The sequence below is a fragment of the Cottoperca gobio genome, chromosome 23, assembly GCF_900634415.1.
Source record: "Cottoperca gobio chromosome 23, fCotGob3.1, whole genome shotgun sequence".
NCBI lineage: Eukaryota > Metazoa > Chordata > Actinopteri > Perciformes > Bovichtidae > Cottoperca > Cottoperca gobio.
The window spans coordinates 2,084,186-2,105,000 of record NC_041377.1 but is presented as its reverse complement, the minus strand read 5'-3'; the positions used below and the strand labels follow the sequence as shown (position 1 = coordinate 2,105,000).

The following is a 20,815-nucleotide window of genomic DNA, read 5'->3' as shown; positions in this document are numbered from 1 at the left end:
ACTGTCGGCGTGTGTTAATACTTAGTGTTGAACTGTATTAGTGGAAATAAATGTTTTTTATTACTCTCCGTCTCAGGGCTCTTCTTCCAAGTAGAGTTTGTACAGTTATCATGGGATAACAGGGATAACTAGTGGTTGCATGCTAAAGTTTGCACGAATGTAATAAATGAAATGAAAGTTGATTTACAATTGATGCCCATAATGTTGATAAATGGGCTGAAGGATGTGTCCATCCATACGTGTGTGTGGCCCACAAAATGTAAGAGAATCCTGAGATTCCCACTTCTTGACACTCGCATGAATTATTCCCAACAGGTTGCTCTCCACACCTAAGACCCTCCTGACTAGCGTTACTGTCTAAACACAGGAGAGGGTAATTGAGCATCGATGATTGTGTGTGTGTGGTGTGTGAATCTGTGCTAGTTAAACGTGTGTGTGTGTTTGTGTGCATCATCCTGTGTGTGTGTGTGTGTGTGTGTGTGTGTAAAGGCTGCAGGCATGGTAAACGTTTTACTGTGGAAGTGTCATGTTGTTGTTGGTGCTTTGCTCCTTCACGGGCCACAACAAAGAGTGAGACTGAGGATCAACTGACTGTGTACACACACACATGCAGACACAAAACACACTCCTTATTTGAGACCCTGAAGGTCATCACCACCTGTTTGATACAATAAAACATCTAGTGTTACTGTTGTGGAAGTTATTGGAGCTAGAGTTTCATGTATGTGTGTGTGTGTGTGTGTGTGTGTAATAGTAGTGCAGGTGCATGCAGGGAAATGGTCCGACGGGTGTAATATTATTGATGGGAAGGCATCAGTCTGCACTTTACAGCTATTTCATTTCATTGTCTTGTGGTGGGAGATAGCCAGAAAGCCATTTATTGAGTTGCTGCAGAAAAAAAAAGATTAAGGAAAAATCTAATGAGTTGGAATTTGCTGGTATTAATTGTCCATCCAGAAATAAAGGTCAGGAAGTCCTGCAAGCTTTGCTCACAGATAGAAAATCAATTGCTGTGAGAAGAGAATATCTTTTTACTGAGAAAGTCCCTGGCTGAGGTTTTAGGGGATGCTTACTCTTAATGACTTAATCCAAGTTCAGTCTCAGTGGTTTTAGCTCTTTGAATGTGTGTGTGTGAGTGTAATCCTCGCTGTGAGATAGGAGCCCAGCGCTGACCTCACTGTTTGGTTTCACAGGGTCTCCGGGGGCCCAGGGAGGTTCTGGGGCCGGTCCTTACAGCAGAGCGCTCTAAAACACTGACATGCAGGACGGGGTCCGCGGGGACCGTCGGCCCCGGCTCCTGTTACTGCCGGGTTAGTCACGCTCGGTGAGATTTATGTGTGGAACAGTAGTGAGGGTTTGGGTTGCACGATACCACCAAAGTGTCGCAATATTAATCCCCTGCAGTATTGAACTTGTAATGTCAACGATGCCCAAGTTTTATTATTCATCTATAGTAAGTATCCCAATCTATAATGGATGAGTAAGGCAGCCCAATGTCCATATAAATACTAATTACTAATGTAATCTGCACTATAAAGTACTTTATAGTTAAGGTAGATTCTTCTTCTTCTATGGTTTTTAGGGTCGGAAGTGTCTGAAGTATCAAATGAAGGACTCAACTACCATATATCAGTATTGTATTAATATTACTGGTTGGTCAAGGTACTATATATGCTGTTGGCTAGTGTAATCTATTACAATACATCATGTTTTACAAACTCGTCATGTTTTGTGTGTTAAATTCTAATCTGGAAAGTAACTTGTGAATATATTGTTGTCATATTTAGTATAGTAAGTAAGTGTATGTGGAAGAACAGTAAAATACCTGAACTTTGTATTTAAGTACAGTACTTAGAGAGTAATTCATTACATTCCACCGCTGGTAATTTGATATTGTTATGACATACTTAAGTGTCCCGTCATGTTTTTGACATTTTTGGGTGTTTACATTTAAAAGCATGACAAACGAATCATTCATGCTTAAATGTTTTTAAGACAATCCTGCAGAAATATCACACACGCACGTCATTTCCTGTTCAGTAAGAACATTTCAACCAGTTTAGAAGTCTCTCGATCGATCAATCAAGACGTCGGCGTTCTCTAACATCATAAATCCCTTCCCCGTGCATGTACGTGTGTTGCATCATCGACAAACTCTTTGTTTTTCATCCTGCAGTGATTCAGATGTTGCTCAGTGGACACGCTTTCACGCGGATTACAACAACAACCCAACAAAAAGCATCTGAAAAGGTATCTTCATGTGGAGACCACACAGCTAGATAACTGAGATGTGTGGTGGTCGCTTTTAAAGCAAGCGCTCGTCCTGGCTGACATTTGGACAGCTCGCTGGTTAATGTGTTGTTTCACACTGTTTAGCGTTGATAGGGTGGGCTTGTGGTGTGGATGGAGCCAGGCGGGACCACCTCTCCGGTGGCTGACCCTGGGTGCTCGGGGCAGGGGGACAGGTGGAGCGGGACCCCCCATACTTAACCATGGACCTCCAGTAGAGCATACTTAGTCCTGTCTCCCCAGGTGGATCATCGCATTGGGATTTGTCATGCATGTGATCGGCTTTTTTGATTTCAAATATTGTTTGTTCATCTTGTGGCATTTAAATGTGTTTGCAGATGTCCAGCTAGCTGCAAACGTTGATCTATTTCCCCGAGCTTAAAACATATTTTTCAGACATTTAACACCTATTGGAAGCTCGATTTCCCCCGAGTGTTGGCCAAACAAAAGCTGTGTTATTACACCTCAGTCTTAGGAGGTTTTAGCATCCCCGTGCTACATTGTGGAGACATAAGGGCTGCACACACGCCCCTGCATGGACCACAAACAGGCAGCATAAACAATGCTGAGTCTGCCTCGTGTTTTATCTTCTTGCCACCCACAGTTTACACCAGTGGGGAGCTGAAACCTTGCGCTGCCCAGGGGTTCATCTGTAAACCCCCCAGCTAATAACCATACCGGAGCCCATCACAGAGCATGGCTCCAGCCTATTAGAACTAAACCTCCCTCTGGCTCCCACTCAAATTATCAAAACACAAAGTGTAACTTTAAACTGCATTAGACATTATTTCAGTTTCCCACCAGTCCAGTTCCGCTGCTGGCTGAAAATCAAGCCAGCTTTGTCTGTGTGTTCGCCTCTTTGGAGACTTTCAGACTGTGTTTTAAGAAAGCAGCGCTGATGTTTGCGATCCTCGCGCTCTTTTGGACATTCTTTGTGAGTGAGGAGTTCCTTTTGGGGGCGATGTTTGAGTTTTGAGTCATGCTTCTCGAATGGAAAGAAGACAGTCAGTGAGACGAACAGTAGGAGGGAATGGAGTCATCTCGGACTAGAAATTCCCCCTTTGGCACTTAGACACACCAATGTCCAGGACTGACCTGCTTGACCCATTCCTAACTGTGCTTGACAAAAGAATTCACATCTTTACTCTCTGCAACAGAGGCCTATTAGCACCCTGAGTTCATCATTATACTCTTTATTTAGTCCTGTGAAACAGATTATTCAGCAGAGCTTCCAGAGCAACGCTCCTCCCACTCTCTCTGTGTTTGATCAAGGCAGATGAAAGGCGACGTCAGTGCTTGTTGGTTGTGTTTGTCGGACATGTTTCCCCTGATTGCCTCTCCCCGTGTGGTCCTCCCACTGGCATGCTTTCAAATACAGCCACGAGGAAGAAGGAGCTACAACACGGCAGAATGCGGATCTCACCGGGAGCACCTCAACATGAAGAAGAACTAACCAGCCACCAGACCATGTACACAAAGCCACTGTGCAGCACGCATGCCCAATCCTAAATGTAGTTTCAACAGGAAGTAGATCCAGTTAAGGAGACAGATTCCCTATAAGTATAATGCTTCCTATTTTAATGATTTCATGTTGTTTAATATCAAATTTACACATATGTTTTATCAATTTCCAACAAAAACTTAGCTACTTAAGATCCCATTTAGCTCAAGAAATGTGACACAATCTGTTAATTTCTTAGATTAACTATCACTCAACAAGTGTTAGCATGGAGCAGCACAGCTAACAAGCTAGCTGGTAGGTGTTAACGTCACTTTTGGTGAAGAGGGAGGAGCTCTGGGACAACCTGGGTAAACACAACGGGGTCATCCGGGGTTCAAAACCCAGGAAACCTTCGGTAAGCTCTCTCTTCTTCTGTCTTTCTACTCTCTCTCTGTCTCTCTCTGTCTCTCTCTCTCTCTCTGTCTCTCTCTCTCTGTCTCTCTCTCTGTCTCTCTCCTCTCTCTCTGATTCTCTCTCTCTCTCTTCTCTCTCTCTCTCTGTCTCTGTCCTCTCTCTTCTCTGTCTCTCTCTGTCTCTCTCTCTCTCTCTCTCTCTCTGTCTCTCTCTGCTGTCCTCTCTCTGTCTCTCTCTCTCTCTGATTCTCTCTGTCCTCTCTCTGTCTCTCTCTCTGTCTCTCTCTGTCTCTCTCTCTGTCTCTCTCTCTCTCTGATTCTCTCTGTCTCTCTCTCTCTGTCTCTCTCTCTCTCTGTCTCTCTCTCTCTGTCTCTCTCTCTCTCTGTCTCTCTCTCTCTCTGTCTCTCTCTTTCTGTCTCTCTCTCTCTCTCTCTCTCTCTCTCTCTCTCTCTCTCTCTCTGTGTTATTCTCTCTTCTTCTATTTGTCAAATACCTCTGGAATGACTTTGTCCCCCACAAGGGTCACAACTCTCTTTCTTCACATATAAAATGAAACTCTTCAGTTACAGGGATACAGTGTGCAGAGCAGTGTGATAAATCAAGAGTGTATCTGCATATTATGAGTGTGTACGTGCATGGGTTACTGAAACCATTGTGCCAGGTGAGATATATCCACAGAGACACTGCAGGACAGAATGTGAGGAATTTCAAAAACCCTTCTCCCTCTGCAATGAGTACGAAGATGATTTGCACCCATGCAGCCCCGGCTTTATATCACCGAGAAGAAGCCTCCGCTTCACTTCACTGTGCCCCCGGAGTTAAAGTTACATGATGAATGACAGGGCCATTAGATCGACTTTCCAATGCAGCTGAGACACTGCCGCCCTTGAGACAGCACTGGAGGAAGAATCGCTTCACAGCCAGGCCAACAGGACGTCAAGATAAAGAAGAAGTGGATATGGAGTGTGAAACTTAACAACTGATACAGTACGTTTCTTTAAGCGATCGTCCTTTATGTCTGCGGAATAAATCGATCTTCACAAGCTCATTGTGCTGAGGAGAATATGAAGAAGTGCGAGGAGGGGTTGGGAGGGTGGATCGGGGTGATGGGGTTAGAGGGGATCGGGATGTCACCGCTCAGCTGAGCCTTCATTGAGCACTTGATGGATGCTCTGTAACCAATGGAGATAGAGTGCCTCTATAGCCAGAGCGAGCACACAATCTTCTCAGCAGATTAACTTCCATTGATTTATAGAGATTTACCTCAGGAAAGAAAACAGCTGGCAAAAGGACAAATACCAGAACTGGCAAGGGATACTTTAAAAAAAAGTATAAAAAGCTAATTTGTGTAAAGGATGATTCTTATCACGCTAAAGCAGATAGAGGATAGAATTACTGCAAAACAATACGACTGTGTCACAATGAAACTCACTTAAAAGTGGATTCTAATCCAATACACTTCTTTTTTTTATTCATTCAGCGAATATCTCCTCACAGTCCGCCAGCTGGACTTCTGTGTGTGCTCGTGCACAGATGAGGGGGAAAGGGAATGACCCCGATTGGCTGTTCAGTTTAAGCGAATCGATTGCACGAGGAGAGAAACGGACGTGAGGAAAACAAACGACTAAAGTCAAGATGTCTCTGACTAAAAAGGTCCAGTCCCAAAAGATCCACACTGCGCAGCACTGCGAGCTCTCATCATGTATAATGGCCTTAGCAGCTAAATGATTTCACAATCTTATCTGGGCCGCTAATAAACCTGCCAGAGTTCAGAGATGTCTGCTAAGGCTGAATAATTCAGAGGAAGCTCTTACAGATGAATCGGCAGAGAGCAGATACAGTTAGACTTTGATGGTAACTATTGATGAAGAAACCTATATGGGATTTATTTGGGCTGAGGCAGAAAAAAGAAAACTACAGCTACTCTGTTCAGCCAAATGATCTCTCTCTTCTTACTCCCATGTTTCTACTGCTTCCCCTCCGCTATTAACACCCCTCCATTAAAGTGAAATATCAGATGTGGTTCAACATGAACATTAACAGAGCTCCCATGACATCAGCTCTCTGGTTTGGCCAAAAAAAGCCTCAATCTTTGGCACAAAAACATCGACTCAGCAAGTGTTTTGTGGGTTTATAGAGCGAAAGTCTTCCTACTGTAGCGAATAGCTTTTAGTGTTCTTGTAATACCTTAGATAAACTTGTAGTACTTTTTCTTTTATGTACATTTTGGCAGAAGTTGTGAACTCCTACATTTAAAACGGACTACAAAAGCTGTCCAACTCTTTTGCAGTAAATCGCTCTTTGTGCACTTTATTTTCTATTTTTTGTTTATTAAAGATATAGTTTTTTATTAACTCTTTCATTAAGTAGGTATAATCCATCTGTATTTCTTCTTTGGTTGGACACTACTGATTTTTAAAATTATTTTAATGTTCTAAATTATTAACACTAATTGAAAAATTCTAAGGCTTTTTATATAACTGTTTTTATTTTACTTTATTACCCTACTTTATCAAATTAATTTCCTGGAAAGTGTTAATGGCTTTTATAATGGTATTGCTTGTTATGTTTCTTTTCCTTTTTTGTTTTTGTAATTGACTCGATGTCATTGTCAATGAGGGTCGCCCCTCGATACTCTGTCGAGTATAAATAACGGTTGAATTAATGAATGCATGTTTCCATCTGGGCTTATTGGCATCATAAGCAAATAGATAATGTAGGCTGGTACAAATCAGACTTGGAACCGGCATCCACCCACACCATGTGTTTTTGTTGTCGTGTCTCTTCGGGGGAGTTGCCCCGAGTCATATTACCTCGTTCAACACATCATTAAGTCACGTTATATTAGTCCCTGTCATGTTACACGCAAAATATTCTTCATGTTACCGCATGTTGCATGTTTTTACACGCATGTAAAGTATATGAATATAGATATATATTTCCCTTTATGTCTTTCATCGGAGAGGCAGGCAGGGTCAGAGCTGGGTCAGAGGCGGGCGGGGTCAGAGGCGGGCAGGGTCAGAGGAGGGCGGGTTAGAGGCGGGCAGGGTCAGAGGCGGGCGGGTCAGAGGCAGGCGTGGTCGGCAGCAGGAAACCCGTCCGGACCGAAGTGCTGGAGAGTCTCGCATGAGTCGTAGTACAATCTGTCACTGAGTGTGTGAGCAGGAGAGGCTTAAACACCGGCTTTATTGGAGATGAGACGCAGCTGGAGCCCAGGTGAGCTGATGAGGTGAGGTGGAGGCGGGCTGAGTGGAATAATACAGATACAGGTAAGGAGAGAAGCAGACTGTGAGAAAACAACGTGTCAGCTATTGAGGAGAAAGAGAATGGGAGAGTGATTTCGGACACATGTTGCACCACATCATTCAAAAACACTTCAGCAACTCTAAAAATGGAAAACTGCAAAGGACTCTCTCTGTATCCAAGTTTCAAGAAAGCAGTGGATTCTGCTAACCCCTCTGCCTGTCCACCCTTCAGTTATAGACTGTGTTATGTCCCTCTGATCACAAGTCCAATAACAGCTCCTGCAGTAGTGTCCCCCTGTGGATGCAGCCTTGTATTAGATGCAGCTGTAGTTGTGCCTCTCTGGGCCTTGTGTGTAATAATGTTACACGGCTACTGCTCAACATATGTGCACCTCTCTTCGTCTGACTCACACACACATAGCATACAGATGTGCATGGAGAGAGAGAGAGAAGTCTCCTCTGCCTCCTCCTCCCCCCCCCCCTCCTGATTATCCTTCCACACCTCGTTGATGGGACCGGAACTTTCCTGTGTTTCACCGGGGTGGGCCCCGCTTGACTCATGGGGCTGAATGAGAGGGGTCGTGACCCACGCTATGAACTGCTTCCTGTTTCTGTTGAAGGGGTCTTCCGAGGCCTGCGGTGATCACAGGAGAGAGGCTGGCGGAGTGCCGGATCGCATCCGGTTTGAAGTGATGCTGCCACAGTAAAAAAAAAACAGACATCATTGGAGCCGTAGCTGGAACAGAAGAGAAGGGAAATAGTGAAATGCTATTATTTACTGCTATGAAGACTGCAGGGAGAAATATGTTCACTGTCAGACAGAAGGGGGGGGGGCTCCATTCAGCTGGAAGGGGGGAGTTTTCCTGCTATGGAGTAGAAGTTACCAATCTTTTTTTTATTCCCCTTATGATTACATTGTGTTCACAAAAGTATTTGCAGTCTGGGAATTGACGAGCGTGCGCATTGTTACAACAAAGTGCGATGGAGGTAAAAGCGGAACGGTGCACCTGAGACGTCGGTAAACATCCCTCATGCATGTGCTGAATGAGTTGAGAGCGATCATCTCTTCTTAGATTCTTCTTCTTCTGAATAAATAATAAATATAGAAGGCCATGGGTACAGGATGACAATGCAACAAGCGTTGGGGAAACCTTAGCCTTCTTCATTTCTTCAAACGCCTAGTAAAACAATTTGCTTCATTAATGATGCACAAGACAAAGCATGGGAACAAGAGTTGACTTCCTGAATGTGTGTTTGTGCAAACATACATTTGTCATGTGCCTGTTAATCCCAAAAAGGTAAGGGGAACCGCTTTGTCATTGTCCTTGCTCCTGGAAAATCCACTCTTAACTGACGTAACTCAAAAATGCATCACTAGAACGATGTTTTTACCGCCTCAACGTATATAAAACTTGTTGGTCACATACAAGGTATTAGACTCCGAGCTCAGAAAATCCATATTAGTGTAGGACGGTGTCATGTTGAAGCCAATAATGGGGCACTTTGCGGCAGACAGATTGGACCTTTAAAGTCTGCAGTGCACACACGGTTTATCTCTTATCTAAAACACCCAGTCGCCTTGTGCGATTTGTCTTCTCTCCTCAGTCAATCGCTCCTCCTGACCTCCTTATGCCCTGCTGACAACTGTCATGCGCTGATTTAGGATTATTTTTAAATCAGGAGCTGTCGAGGTTTCACGGGACGAGGATGGGGTACCCGTATCCCTGGAGGCCTTGTAAATCGGAACAGTTTAGCTACAGGGAGGGGGAGGAAACAGCCCTGCGCTCCGCTTGTCCAAGCCCAGCGTAATCCCACCACTTCCTCTCCTCCGCTCCGCTGCCCGGGCCCACGCCGTAATGCATTTTCTGTAACTAACAGCCGTTGTTTCCCGATTGTCACGCTCCCATCCCTGCCTCTTGGAATGTGTGTGTGTGTGTGTGTGTGTGAGTGTAGCAGTAGGATAGGGTGTTGGGGTTTAGAGCTCTCTGACGGCCGGAGAGAAGAAAAAAAAAAAAGGAGAGACTGCTAGTAGAGGTCTGGAATTGCAGTTAATATTAACACCACCCTCCTCCATTACCGTTTACCACCACCTCCTCCTCCCCACAATCCCTCGCCCTATGACTGAGCTCTGGCAGCCAGGCGGGGTGCTGCAACCTGGGCCTCCTGCTTCCGTCACGCTTGCCCCGTCTCTGTCTCGAAACAAGAACACATGGATGTCAAATCTTCTCGTGCTGGCAGTGTCCATCCCCTTTCAACAGCTTTTACTCCGTTTAATTAGCCATGTCCCCCCCCCCCATCTCCACATGTAGGGGGCATGACAGGCCGAAACACACACATACTCCACACAGGATGGCACACCGAGCGCACTTTGTCAGCAGTCAGAGGGCAATCAATTCACACTCTTCTCTCTCGGTAACATTCTTCACAACACTTCCTGACAGGTCCGAGTGGAGCAGCTCATGTGCTCCACAGCACTTAGTGAAGGTGGCCACGAGGTCACATCCTTCAAAGGAGAGCAACAGCTTTTTGGGAGATTCGCCAACTTTGCCCGTGAAGTGATGAGAGCGTCGACAATAAAATTCACCTGCCCCCTGCTGCTGATGTTAACATTTTACTGAATGTTAAGTGATAAAACAGGTTTCCAGTTTTACTGTCATTATGTGCAGTTTTTTTGTTTTTTATGCGATCACGCCAAATTCTTCGGATGGCGTGAGATTTCAATGAGACAATCGTGCATGTAGCCCACTCTCACTCCAGATCAGTCAGGGTCCGAGGACAACTGGTGGCTGTTAAAGTGTTAAAAGGTGACTCATCATCATCACCATTATAGGTTGAGCTTTATCAAAATAAAATGTAATAATCTTGTCCTCGTTAGGAATAGATTTTGGTGTTTTAAATATGTGAACAATTAGCTTTGGGGATATTGAATCACTAGTGGTCTACGACAGACTAAGAGCTCTTATGCTCTCCCCCCGGCGTTATGCCTGCAGAGATAATTAGGATCAGTTAAGAGACACCACAAACAAATATCATGCAACAGATACTCTGCAATTATAGATGTGATTATACAATGAAGATAATACTATTGATTAATCATTGCTAAGCATAGCTTTTAATAAAGCGTTATCATGGAACACCAGAGCCATTCATCAAGCAGGGACACACAGATGATAATCGTGCACACATTCCCAGCTCCTCTCAGGTAAAGTTGACGGATCCTGATGTATTCCTTTAATCATGACGTTTAAAGAAACAACAGCGAACGTGGCACGAGTGAAAGATAACCTCTATACTTCAAAGCTGTCTGGGCGCACTGTGAACTTTCATAATCTTCTCGCCCCTGCTGCACAGGAGGTGAGGCTTTCTTGTATGAACTGTGTGTTTTCACAAAAATAGATCCTGGCCGGCCACGCTGACCCCTGAGGGAGGGGGGATCAACGCAGACCTTCTGCAGGTTGTCGCAGGGAATCAGAGCGCCACAGCCCGAGCTGAAGGGTAAAGGTTGAAGGGTGTGTGAGGTACCCTATGACCTCCCGATTTAGCTCGGGCACAACAGCCGAGCTCTCGGGGGGAAACCCCTGCATGACCCGGCTCACCCTGTGTGCAGGAAAGTGCCACGCTGCAACCGTCACACTGCCTGCACAAAGATGGAGGACGAGGAAGAGACCTAAGGAGGCGAGATAGAGGCAGATTTTAATAGGAGACAAAGGTTCTGCGGTGTGAGCGCACTGGGACTAATTCCACTTTAGTTCAAGTCTAGGTTGAATGTGTTGGGAATGAGTCAAAGCTGGCCGCAGAGAGTGTGACTAACGGAGCGGGTCAGTAACAGCGAGCCCTTTTTGTCAGCTTCAAGACCAAAAACAGGCCGAGAGGAGAGCGAGGGAAGCCTCTCTGTGCAGAGCGAAACAGACGAGATGAATCCATCACCAGCTCGATATTCCCTCTCAACCCTCTGCGGTAACGAAGGGTACTCTGAGGGGAAAAGCGGGGGGGAAACTAAGTGGAGCGTGGGATTGTGGAATGAAGAGACGAGACTTTAGAGTTGTCATCAGCATTCACGGCACACTAGTGAAATGTTTATTTCAAACATTCAGGTGGCTGCTCATTTATGATCATTATCCTTCTGCAAAGAATATTCTCAATACGACTCTCACAGAGCAGTTATACTCACTAAAGTAGGACAATAACACACGGAGAGGACATTATTACCATTATCCCTGATCCCAGGTCTCATCCTACGTGAAGATGAAAACCAAACCTCACAGAACATTCATCTGTTTCACCAAAGAGAATATTGTTCAAAGCTGCTGCCTGTAACAAGCACACACACATACAGACACACACACACACACACACATACAGACATACACACACACACACACACACACACATACATACATACATACAGACACACACACACACACATACATACAGACACACACACACACACATACATACAGACACACACACACACACACATACAGACACACAGACAGACAGACAGACAGACAGACACACGCATGCATACAGACACACACACACACACACACACACAGACATACACACACACACACACACATACATACATACATACATACAGACACACACACACACATACATACAGACACACACACACATACATACAGACACACACACACACACATATACACACACACACAGACAGACAGACAGACACACGCATGCATACAGACACACACACACACACACACACACACACATACATACAGACACACACATACACACACACATACATACAGACTCACACACACACAGACACATGCATACAGACACACACACATACATACAGATACAGACACACACACACACACATACATACAGACACAGACAGACAGACAGACAGACACATACAGACACACACACATACATACAGACACGTACATAGAGACACACACACGCATGCATACAGACACACATGCATACAGACACACATACATACAGACACATACAGACATGCATACATACACACACACACACACATACATACAGACATACAGACATACATACATACACACACACACACATACATACATACATACACACACATACATACAGACATACACACACACATACATACACACACACATACATACAGACACACACATACATACAGACACACACACATACATAGAGACACACACACACGCATGCATACAGACACACACACACACACACACACATACATACAGACACACACATACACACACATACATACAGACATACACACATACAGACATACATGCACACACACACACACACACACACACACACACACATACATACAGACACACACACATACAGACATACACACACACACATACATACAGACACACACACATACAGACATACATGTACACACACACACACACATACATACAGACACACACACATACAGACATACACACACACATACATACATACAGACACACACACATACATACAGACACACACACATACTTACAGACTGCCACTTTCAGGCATGAAAGCACTTTTTGGAAGGTGTATAAAGTTTGAACCCTCTGCTCAGTTTACGTTCTCTTTGTCTGCTGTTGTGTTGTCGTCTTTTAAAGTGTCAGAGATTTGAACATCAACGCTGTGAGTATGAAAAAAGGAAACTGCTGTTAAAATGCTCAGTCAGCATCCTGGGTAGAATATAAATGTCTTGTCATTCCTCATCCTGCTGGAACACAGTGCATTGTGGGGGATGCAAAGCAAAGAGCTCGCTGTAGATCCGATTCCACACATTCTGTCCACGATGTCTCATTTAGGGTTCGGTATCAAACCTCAATTTCTTCTGACTACTTCTTGAGGCAACTAGGAGATCCAGGAAGCTACCGGTCCCCTGAACTTCCTGTTTGCAATCTTTATGCTAAGCTAAGCTAACTACTACATAAATGAGCTATTCCTTTAAGACTCGGGCTGTAAATACCACTTCTACGACTGTTGTTTAATCTATTAGATGTCAAACCATCGCAGATGACTTCCCCAACATGTTTGTTTTATCAAAATGCTCGATCCACGGAGGAATTCACTCGGCTTGTGTTCAGAAACTGTGTCTTTTTAAAGGAGCCGTCAGGTTGTCACACAATATACTGTATAGGTAGACGGTGCCCCTACACTGTTAGTCATTCCCCAGCTGCAGTGACGGTGCAGAGACGCTGACAGTGCAGATACAGAAGACACATTGACCAACAACAGACGAGGTCTTAAAGAGACAGGCGTCAGGCGGAGGGTGAACACGGGTGTATTCAGACAGTATGAGAACACATCAGTTTGTTTTTTAACATTACAGCATATAAACATGTTCTCGTAGAAACCTGGTATGAACCTGAAAAAGACTTTAATATGTCTCCTTTAAATTCGCAGGAAGCATCATCTTGGTATGAGCAGCAAAACTCATCATGTTGGAACAGCAGACAAACAAAATCCAGCTGTACTCTCAATGGAGACATTCCTCCTCCTCCTTCACACACACACACACACACACACACACACACACACACACACACATAGTGATCACCTCCCCTCAAGGACAATCAACAGATAAGCAGCTATCCCCTCATTAACACTTTCGGCCCCAAACAGCGGCGCGTCGCTTGGCTAAGCTGCATTTCCTCTTCACTGCCAGCATTTGTTGCTGCTACTGTCCCCTGATGATCAGCCGCTGGCACCCTCAACCGATTGTTGTTTACTCATTGAGGGCGATGAGGCTCGACGAGGAGTCGACCGCCGCAGGGAGGAGAGCAGTGGTCAGTATATGTTAATGACCGTCCCTCCCTCTTTCGTTTCTCTCTCTTTGTGTCTCTGCAGAGAGGAGGCTGGAATAGACAAATGTACTGTAGGTCATGCTTGAAGCTTAAACTGTGCATGCATGTGGGTGTATTCATACGCTCACATGTGTTAGTTGCAGAGTGGAGGCGTGGAGGCGTGGAGGCGTGGAGGGGGATGAATACAAGTGATGACAAAATGCATCCTGGCCTAACACCTCAGTGTTTGTGTGATTTGGTGACCTCGAGAGGCAGAGGTGTTAACAGAGGAAAGGCAAGTGCTGTGTGTGTGTGTGTGTGTGTGTGTGTGTGTGTGTGTGTGTTCAGCCATAAAGGAATAAGCCCAGCTCACTTAATGACACGATTCAAATGCCAAAAGAATTAAAAGATTTGTTGTGAAACAATAATTCAGACACCTTTTGTACACTGGGTCAAATGTTCTCCATTTACCATCACAGCCCCTCCATTGTTTTTAATTATCTACTAGCAGGGGAACTTAATCAAAGCAACAGCTTGTGGAAAGGGAGGAAAACAAATCATTACAGGTGACACCATGCTGCACACGTCCCTTTATGCTTTACATTAACCCACACACTGCAGCACACAAACATCATTTAGTATCTGGTATCACTTCCTCATCAGGCAAACAAAGTGTTAACTAACAGCTTTGATAAGGGTTGATGAATCATTAATGCTCCACAGAGAAGTTATAAGCTGAATAGATAGATATAGCTATAAATAGAGTGCAATCCTTTCTTAGAGGGTCAAGAGGTCATACCTGGGGGGGGGGATAAACACCATTGTTCACAACCTGGCAACCCAAAAGTTGTTCTAAATAATTTATTTGAACTAAACATTAATAAACGATGTATTAACCATCAACACAGCCCTTTGTGACAACATTTTAAACCCTTTCTAAACGGTGGCTTATTTGATCTGAAATACATGTTGCAGCTTTAAAAGGTTGAAGAATGTTATTCCACTTATTATTGTTATTGTGATGGTGTACAACACATCATTTTGAGAGACAAAATACACACGGAGACCAATTTTCCCCCATTAGACGGAGAAAAACCGGCACAAACATCCATTTTCAACAGCCTTATATTCCGTCCTCCTCTGTTCCCGGCAGCCCGCTGCATTATCCACACTGCTTTCCTCTGTTCTCGTTCTTCTGCTGCAGAAAACAGACATTTCCACAGGCACAGAATGTCACCGGTGCAGCATTATGGTCTTTCGAGGTGAGGCGGTAGGCAGGGGCAGAAAACAAACAGTAGTAAACAACAGTAGCAGTGGGGAGTGGGCTTCCCTGCTGTGTTGATTATTGGAGGGCTGTACACAGGCCTGATCCCCCCCCCCCGGGAGCTCGCCGAGCGGGAACGGCTGCTGCTGGCTGCCCACAGAGAGGCCAACAACATCTGGGCCTCAGCTCAGCTCACCTCATTACACTCCTGTTGTTGTGCTGGAGTGGAATGTGTGTTTGTGCATCAACACTGGCAGAAAAAACAGATAGCAGTGACAAGCAATCAGAAGAAAATGAGGGGAAAACGCTGCAATTTGATGCAAAAATGTGGAAATTGCTTCTTTTTGATTGATAAGCGTAGATTACACGTGCAAGCTATTCTTATCAGGGTACAAAAGACTGGGGAAAAAAATACCATAAAACCTCCAACTACAATAATGAAATTCTGAAAATTGGGCACAGCGGGTTTCATTGTATACTTTCACACACCTGAAAGTGTCTGAGTGAAAAGGCATCCATTAAATCAGCGGTGGAACACACTGCCTGGTTACAGTGGCTGGTTTTTAATAACAAAGCAACACAGGCCTGGAACAATAGCCGACATTAGTGCTTCTCAATGTGTCGTTTACAGAGTTTGAAAGGGAAAGTCAGCTTGGGTACCATTGTAAGACTGCATTTATCAAAGTATGGATTCATGTCGTGTGCTCACAGGGATTTTGGCAATGAGGGATACAGTGTGGAATGTTAATGTGGTGTATATTCATTAATCATATACTGTGTTTCATCTTCAGGACTATGACACTTCTGAAATGGCAGCAAGCCAGTTTCCTGAAGGCTGCTGGTGAGGGGAAGTCTTCGCAGCCCTGATTCATCAGTCTCCTGGCGCCCTCTGCTGGTCAATTATAGTCATCTGAAAGACCAACACTGAAGCAGATAGATGCTGGAAACAGTTTGACTAAAATAAAATACAAGACCAAGGCCATTAAATTATTGTGAAGACTTTGAGACAGTAGATAATGCACAGGTGTAAACAATTCAATTAATTTTTCCACAGCAGACATTGCAGTAAACTACTCCAGGGAGCCAGCATGTAGAAGACGAAGGCCTCCTCTAAAGGTGGAATGCGGCTATCATTAATGTCATGTAATAACACCTGTGCTTTTCCTACTGTGACGAGTCAAACTGTCTGCCATGACACGGGTCCATTTAGCTGCCTCAGCTCCTGTATTGAGCATGAAGACTGTGATTAATGTGATTAGTAACACCTGAGCTTTACCTTCTGTACCAAGTCAAATGCTGTGCAACCAACCTGCCTGCTCTGATCACCATCAACCATGTGACTTGCCAAAAATACAAAACCTAAACAAATAAATTCTAATATATACAAAACTTCCCCTAAGATCCAGTTATTAGTTTAGTATTAGGTTGTGTTCTACCATCTGTAGCGCCACATACGAGGCGGTAATGTGAACTGGATGTTAGTTTTAGCTCTTTAACTTGAACAATCTCCTGCAGGTCATGTCTTTCTTGTTATCTAGGTCAAACGGTCGAGTTCGGTTAAACAGCTAGCAGACTGATTTCAGCAGGAGCGGATGATGTGACTCATCAGGGGGCAATCCAAACATAGTGGAGTCCTTCAAACACACATACTGGTGCCTGGCAACATGAATGTATGCTGTAAATTGAAATAAACTATAAACACAACACATAATATCAAACGATTTCAACAACAAACATCACTGCTCATTGAAAACTAGGACTAGAGGTTGTAAGCAACTCATCCGTACAGTCTTATAAATAAGAAAATGACAAAGATGTTTTGTTCCTCCAATTTATTAAGAAAATGTACAGGGGGATTAACGGTAAGACTTCTGGTAGCGGGCACGAGCTCCAGGTCCACCGAACTTCTTGGACTCGCAGCGACGTGGATCGGCAACCAGCAGGGTCCTGTCGTACTGGATCAGGATGTCCTTGATCTCCTTCTTGGAGGCCTCATCAACATCTGCAGATGGACAAACGCTTAAGGTTATTCTGCCAGTTCTTCCCTATACATCTCAAATATGTTCCTCCATTCTCAACGCATCCTCACACTAAAGATTTGTGCTAAAAACATTTAGAATGGAGTTAACGCTGTACTTTAACTGAACTTTGATTCTCATTTTAGCTCAAAACAAGTTGACTGGATGATACATTCAATAATAATAATCCATTATATTGTTTAGAAAGCATCTCCTGACCAGGTGCTTTCTAAAAGCTGGCCATCAATGTCACAGGACCGTTTAATGCTGTAACTAAATGTTTGCACACCAACATGTAGTTAAATGTTTACAGCTCATGTCCTGAACTCCATATTTATAGTGTAGTAGACATTCAGTCTTGGGCACTGCTTCATTTGGTTAAAACATTTATAGCACGCATGAGTTATGTGTGTGTGTGCACTGAATAAAATGTAATACTCACACTTCTGATAGTAGGCAACCAGAGATTTGGAGATGGCCTGACGAATTGCTGAAAGAAAATAGGAACAATAAATGTCAGAAAGGTAGGGGGGGGGGCATAATTATGAAGCAACACACTCATTGAGAAAACAATATTGTTCTGCTCACCATAGACCTGTGCAACATGTCCACCACCCTTCACTCTGACTCTGATGTCAACGCCAGCAAAGCGCTCCTTTCCCAGTAACAGCACTGGCTCCAGAAGCTAAAATGAGAGCAGATAATGTCAACGATACATTTTCAGGAAAGACAGGGGAACAATCATGGCAATCTGCAAACAAAATCCATTACTGTGTATAACATTGCTGTCAATTGTAAGGCATGGGAATGACCGGTAGCTACCGCTTAGCATCATCTTTAAAATGCAGTGAAGACATGTTACAACTGTCACCCATGCCATGCTGCAATGCTCATCCCTTCCATGTCCTTACAGATGTTTACAACTCTGCCTTCCACCAGCCATGTGCACCCCGGTATTAACCCCCCCCCCCCTCCTCTCTCACTGGGACTCACCTTGTACTGGAGAGTGGCTGGCTCCACCATTTCCAGGGGTCTGCCGTTCACCTTGATCAGGCCATTCCCCCTCTTGCAGTGAGCAACTGCTGTGGCGGTTTTCTATAAACAGAAACGTCGTCATCAGAAAACAAACACAACTGTAAGATAACCCGTTTAAATCTCTATTTTATGACTCCCAACAGTCCTTGCGTGCTGATTTAATTCAAACATTTGGTTGATGCGAAGGAACTTGCATCCTATCGGGACATGTGAGGAATGTGAATGTTTGTATGGAGGAGACATGTAAGCTAAAATGAGTATTTATCCTCTGTAAAGTATCAGTATCCGCACCATTGATAGCAAGCAGGCTAGCTAGCTACACAAGATATGATCCAATACACAGCAAACCTGAACGATGGCAGCAACACATTAATTTTGATTAGCGTTTCTGGCCGCATGAGAGGTCCAATGTGTGCTTTTCTTCTTCATGCTCTGTGTCAGGCTGTTAGCATCTAAGCTAGCTAGCTACGCAAGATATGAGCCTATACACAGCGAAACCAGTAACACTTGTACAGGTGCTTTACTGTCATGTACAACCACAACGGAGCTTCAAATTAAGTTTCACGACGTCTGTAAACTATACAAGCCAACATAACAGTTAACGTGCGGGAGAATATCGGTGTAAACCTACGACACACCACCACATCACGTTAGCTAATGGGCGCTAGCAGGGTAGCCACAACACCACATGTGGATTAAATTCTATATTGTACTTACTTTACGTCCAAAGACCTGGACAGATTGCAAAGGACCTTTAGCTGGCATGTTTCTGAAACACACAGGGGACAACAGTTACATTAGAAACCAGAGTATACGTATAATATTTAACTATTTTAATGGATCGGGCTGAAGAACATACCGTCTTCAGCTAGGGTGCCGTACGGAGAGACCGACGGGGTTTCACGAGCCGAAGATCAGGGGCTATTGCGCGACACTTCAGTTGTGCTTTGTGGTAGGTTTTGCGACAATTGCTCTCGCTCTACCTCCATTTTACATTTTGATTTTATATACGTAGCAGTTGTTGATATAAATGGCTGTTTCTTGGTATAAAATGGAAATGTAATGGCTAGAAATGTCCATGTTCGTGGCAAATTGACTGACCGCATGAAGGCAGCTTTTTGGGTGCACCATAAAGCCTTAAAAAGTGTTTAAAAAGCAACTTGGGTGTCTTCCAGAAAGGTCATATTTCAAAGACCATGATGTCAAATACTGCACTTTTGAGGGTTTTTTTTTTTTTTGTTATGTTATGTTATGCATTGAGGCCAGTCACCTGGTTGTAATGTATGTTTGAAATGTATTTTAAGAGGATAGAGCCTCTTAATTATTAAAATATTGACAATACACATCTCACAGATGCCATTATGCCATTTAAACAGCTCTGAATTTTGCTGTTGAGACCACAAAAATGTCCTAAAGAACCCACCTTATTTAATTTGATGTGAAATACTTTCCTCTTTTTATATATTAAAGTTTTACACTGACTGTGCTTGCAAATAAAAAATAGCAGTGGTATAGAATATAGAATATTATCATAAAATACTATTAATAAACCAATGTTTTGCACGTCATACTTGTTTTTATCTTTTGAGTTGTGACTTTACATTGGCCCCTCTTTTATTATGACACCAATAAAGTAAACAAACGTCAAAACAATTCACAAAACCTTTTTGCTTAAACCCCAATAATAGAAAAATGGCATGAGAGAAAAGTAGCTGTCTAAACAACAGAAACCAGAAGAACTGTTCTGCTGCCAACTAAAGGGGAAGGATCAGGATACAAAGAAGAAGTAGAAATGCTACGTTATTTACATGGATGCTCCTAGAAATTGTGATAAGCTGCACCCACGTCATAAACCATGTTGAAAAGAATGATAATATAATAAAGTGTTTATTTAACAGGATCTGGTTGAGACAAATCCCAACTATATATAGGTTGAAATAGCTATATATATATTTTTAATCTACACTGAAGGAGTTTTTAATTATAATCCAGATCATAAATCATATTAATAAATAATGTGTAATCCCAGTGGCCTGGTTAATGTGAGTCTTCTCATACACTTTTCTAAATTCCTACAAAACAGCCCCCTCTAGTGTTGGCGAAAAGGTCATTTTTAGTGTGACATCATTGCCATCTCGGCTGGGGGGCAATGTTGTCTCATCAACCAGACGCTGTTTGGCAGAAATCAGTACAGAACTTTAATTTTACGTTTATTACAAGATGACAATTTACACCAAACTACACAAATTCACTACTTGGTGTCATCTAACCTATTTTTTTTTTTTAGCTCGTGGTGAGTCAAACCGCAGAGGTCACGTGGTTCA

General features: G+C 43.6%; 1 protein-coding gene and 2 long non-coding RNA genes across 3 annotated transcripts in view; 2 read left to right on the top strand and 1 right to left on the bottom strand.

Moving 5' to 3' along the window:
• LOC115028435 (uncharacterized) overlaps window positions 1-17,084 on the top strand; it is a 25,552-nt gene extending 8,468 nt beyond the window's left edge. Inside the window, exon 3 of the long non-coding RNA XR_003834561.1 lies at window positions 16,230-17,084. This is a non-coding gene — a long non-coding RNA (uncharacterized LOC115028435). The remainder of the gene's footprint in view (window positions 1-16,229) is intronic.
• On the top strand, window positions 1,582-5,916 carry LOC115028436 (uncharacterized). Its single transcript, XR_003834562.1, has 3 exons — window positions 1,582-1,662; window positions 2,177-2,250; window positions 5,625-5,916. It is a non-coding gene; the product is annotated as an uncharacterized LOC115028436 (long non-coding RNA).
• Window positions 17,085-17,255: 171 nt separating the features above from the next.
• Window positions 17,256-19,455, bottom strand: rps16 (ribosomal protein S16). The gene is made up of 6 exons (XM_029462052.1): window positions 19,351-19,455; window positions 19,209-19,260; window positions 18,450-18,551; window positions 18,045-18,141; window positions 17,899-17,946; window positions 17,256-17,440 (listed from the first exon to the last, which is right to left on the bottom strand). The coding sequence occupies exons 2-6, from the start codon at window positions 19,254-19,256 to the stop codon at window positions 17,295-17,297; spliced, it is 441 nt and encodes a 146-aa protein (XP_029317912.1). The 5' UTR covers window positions 19,257-19,260; window positions 19,351-19,455; the 3' UTR covers window positions 17,256-17,294.
• Window positions 19,456-20,815: the final 1,360 nt, after the last annotated feature.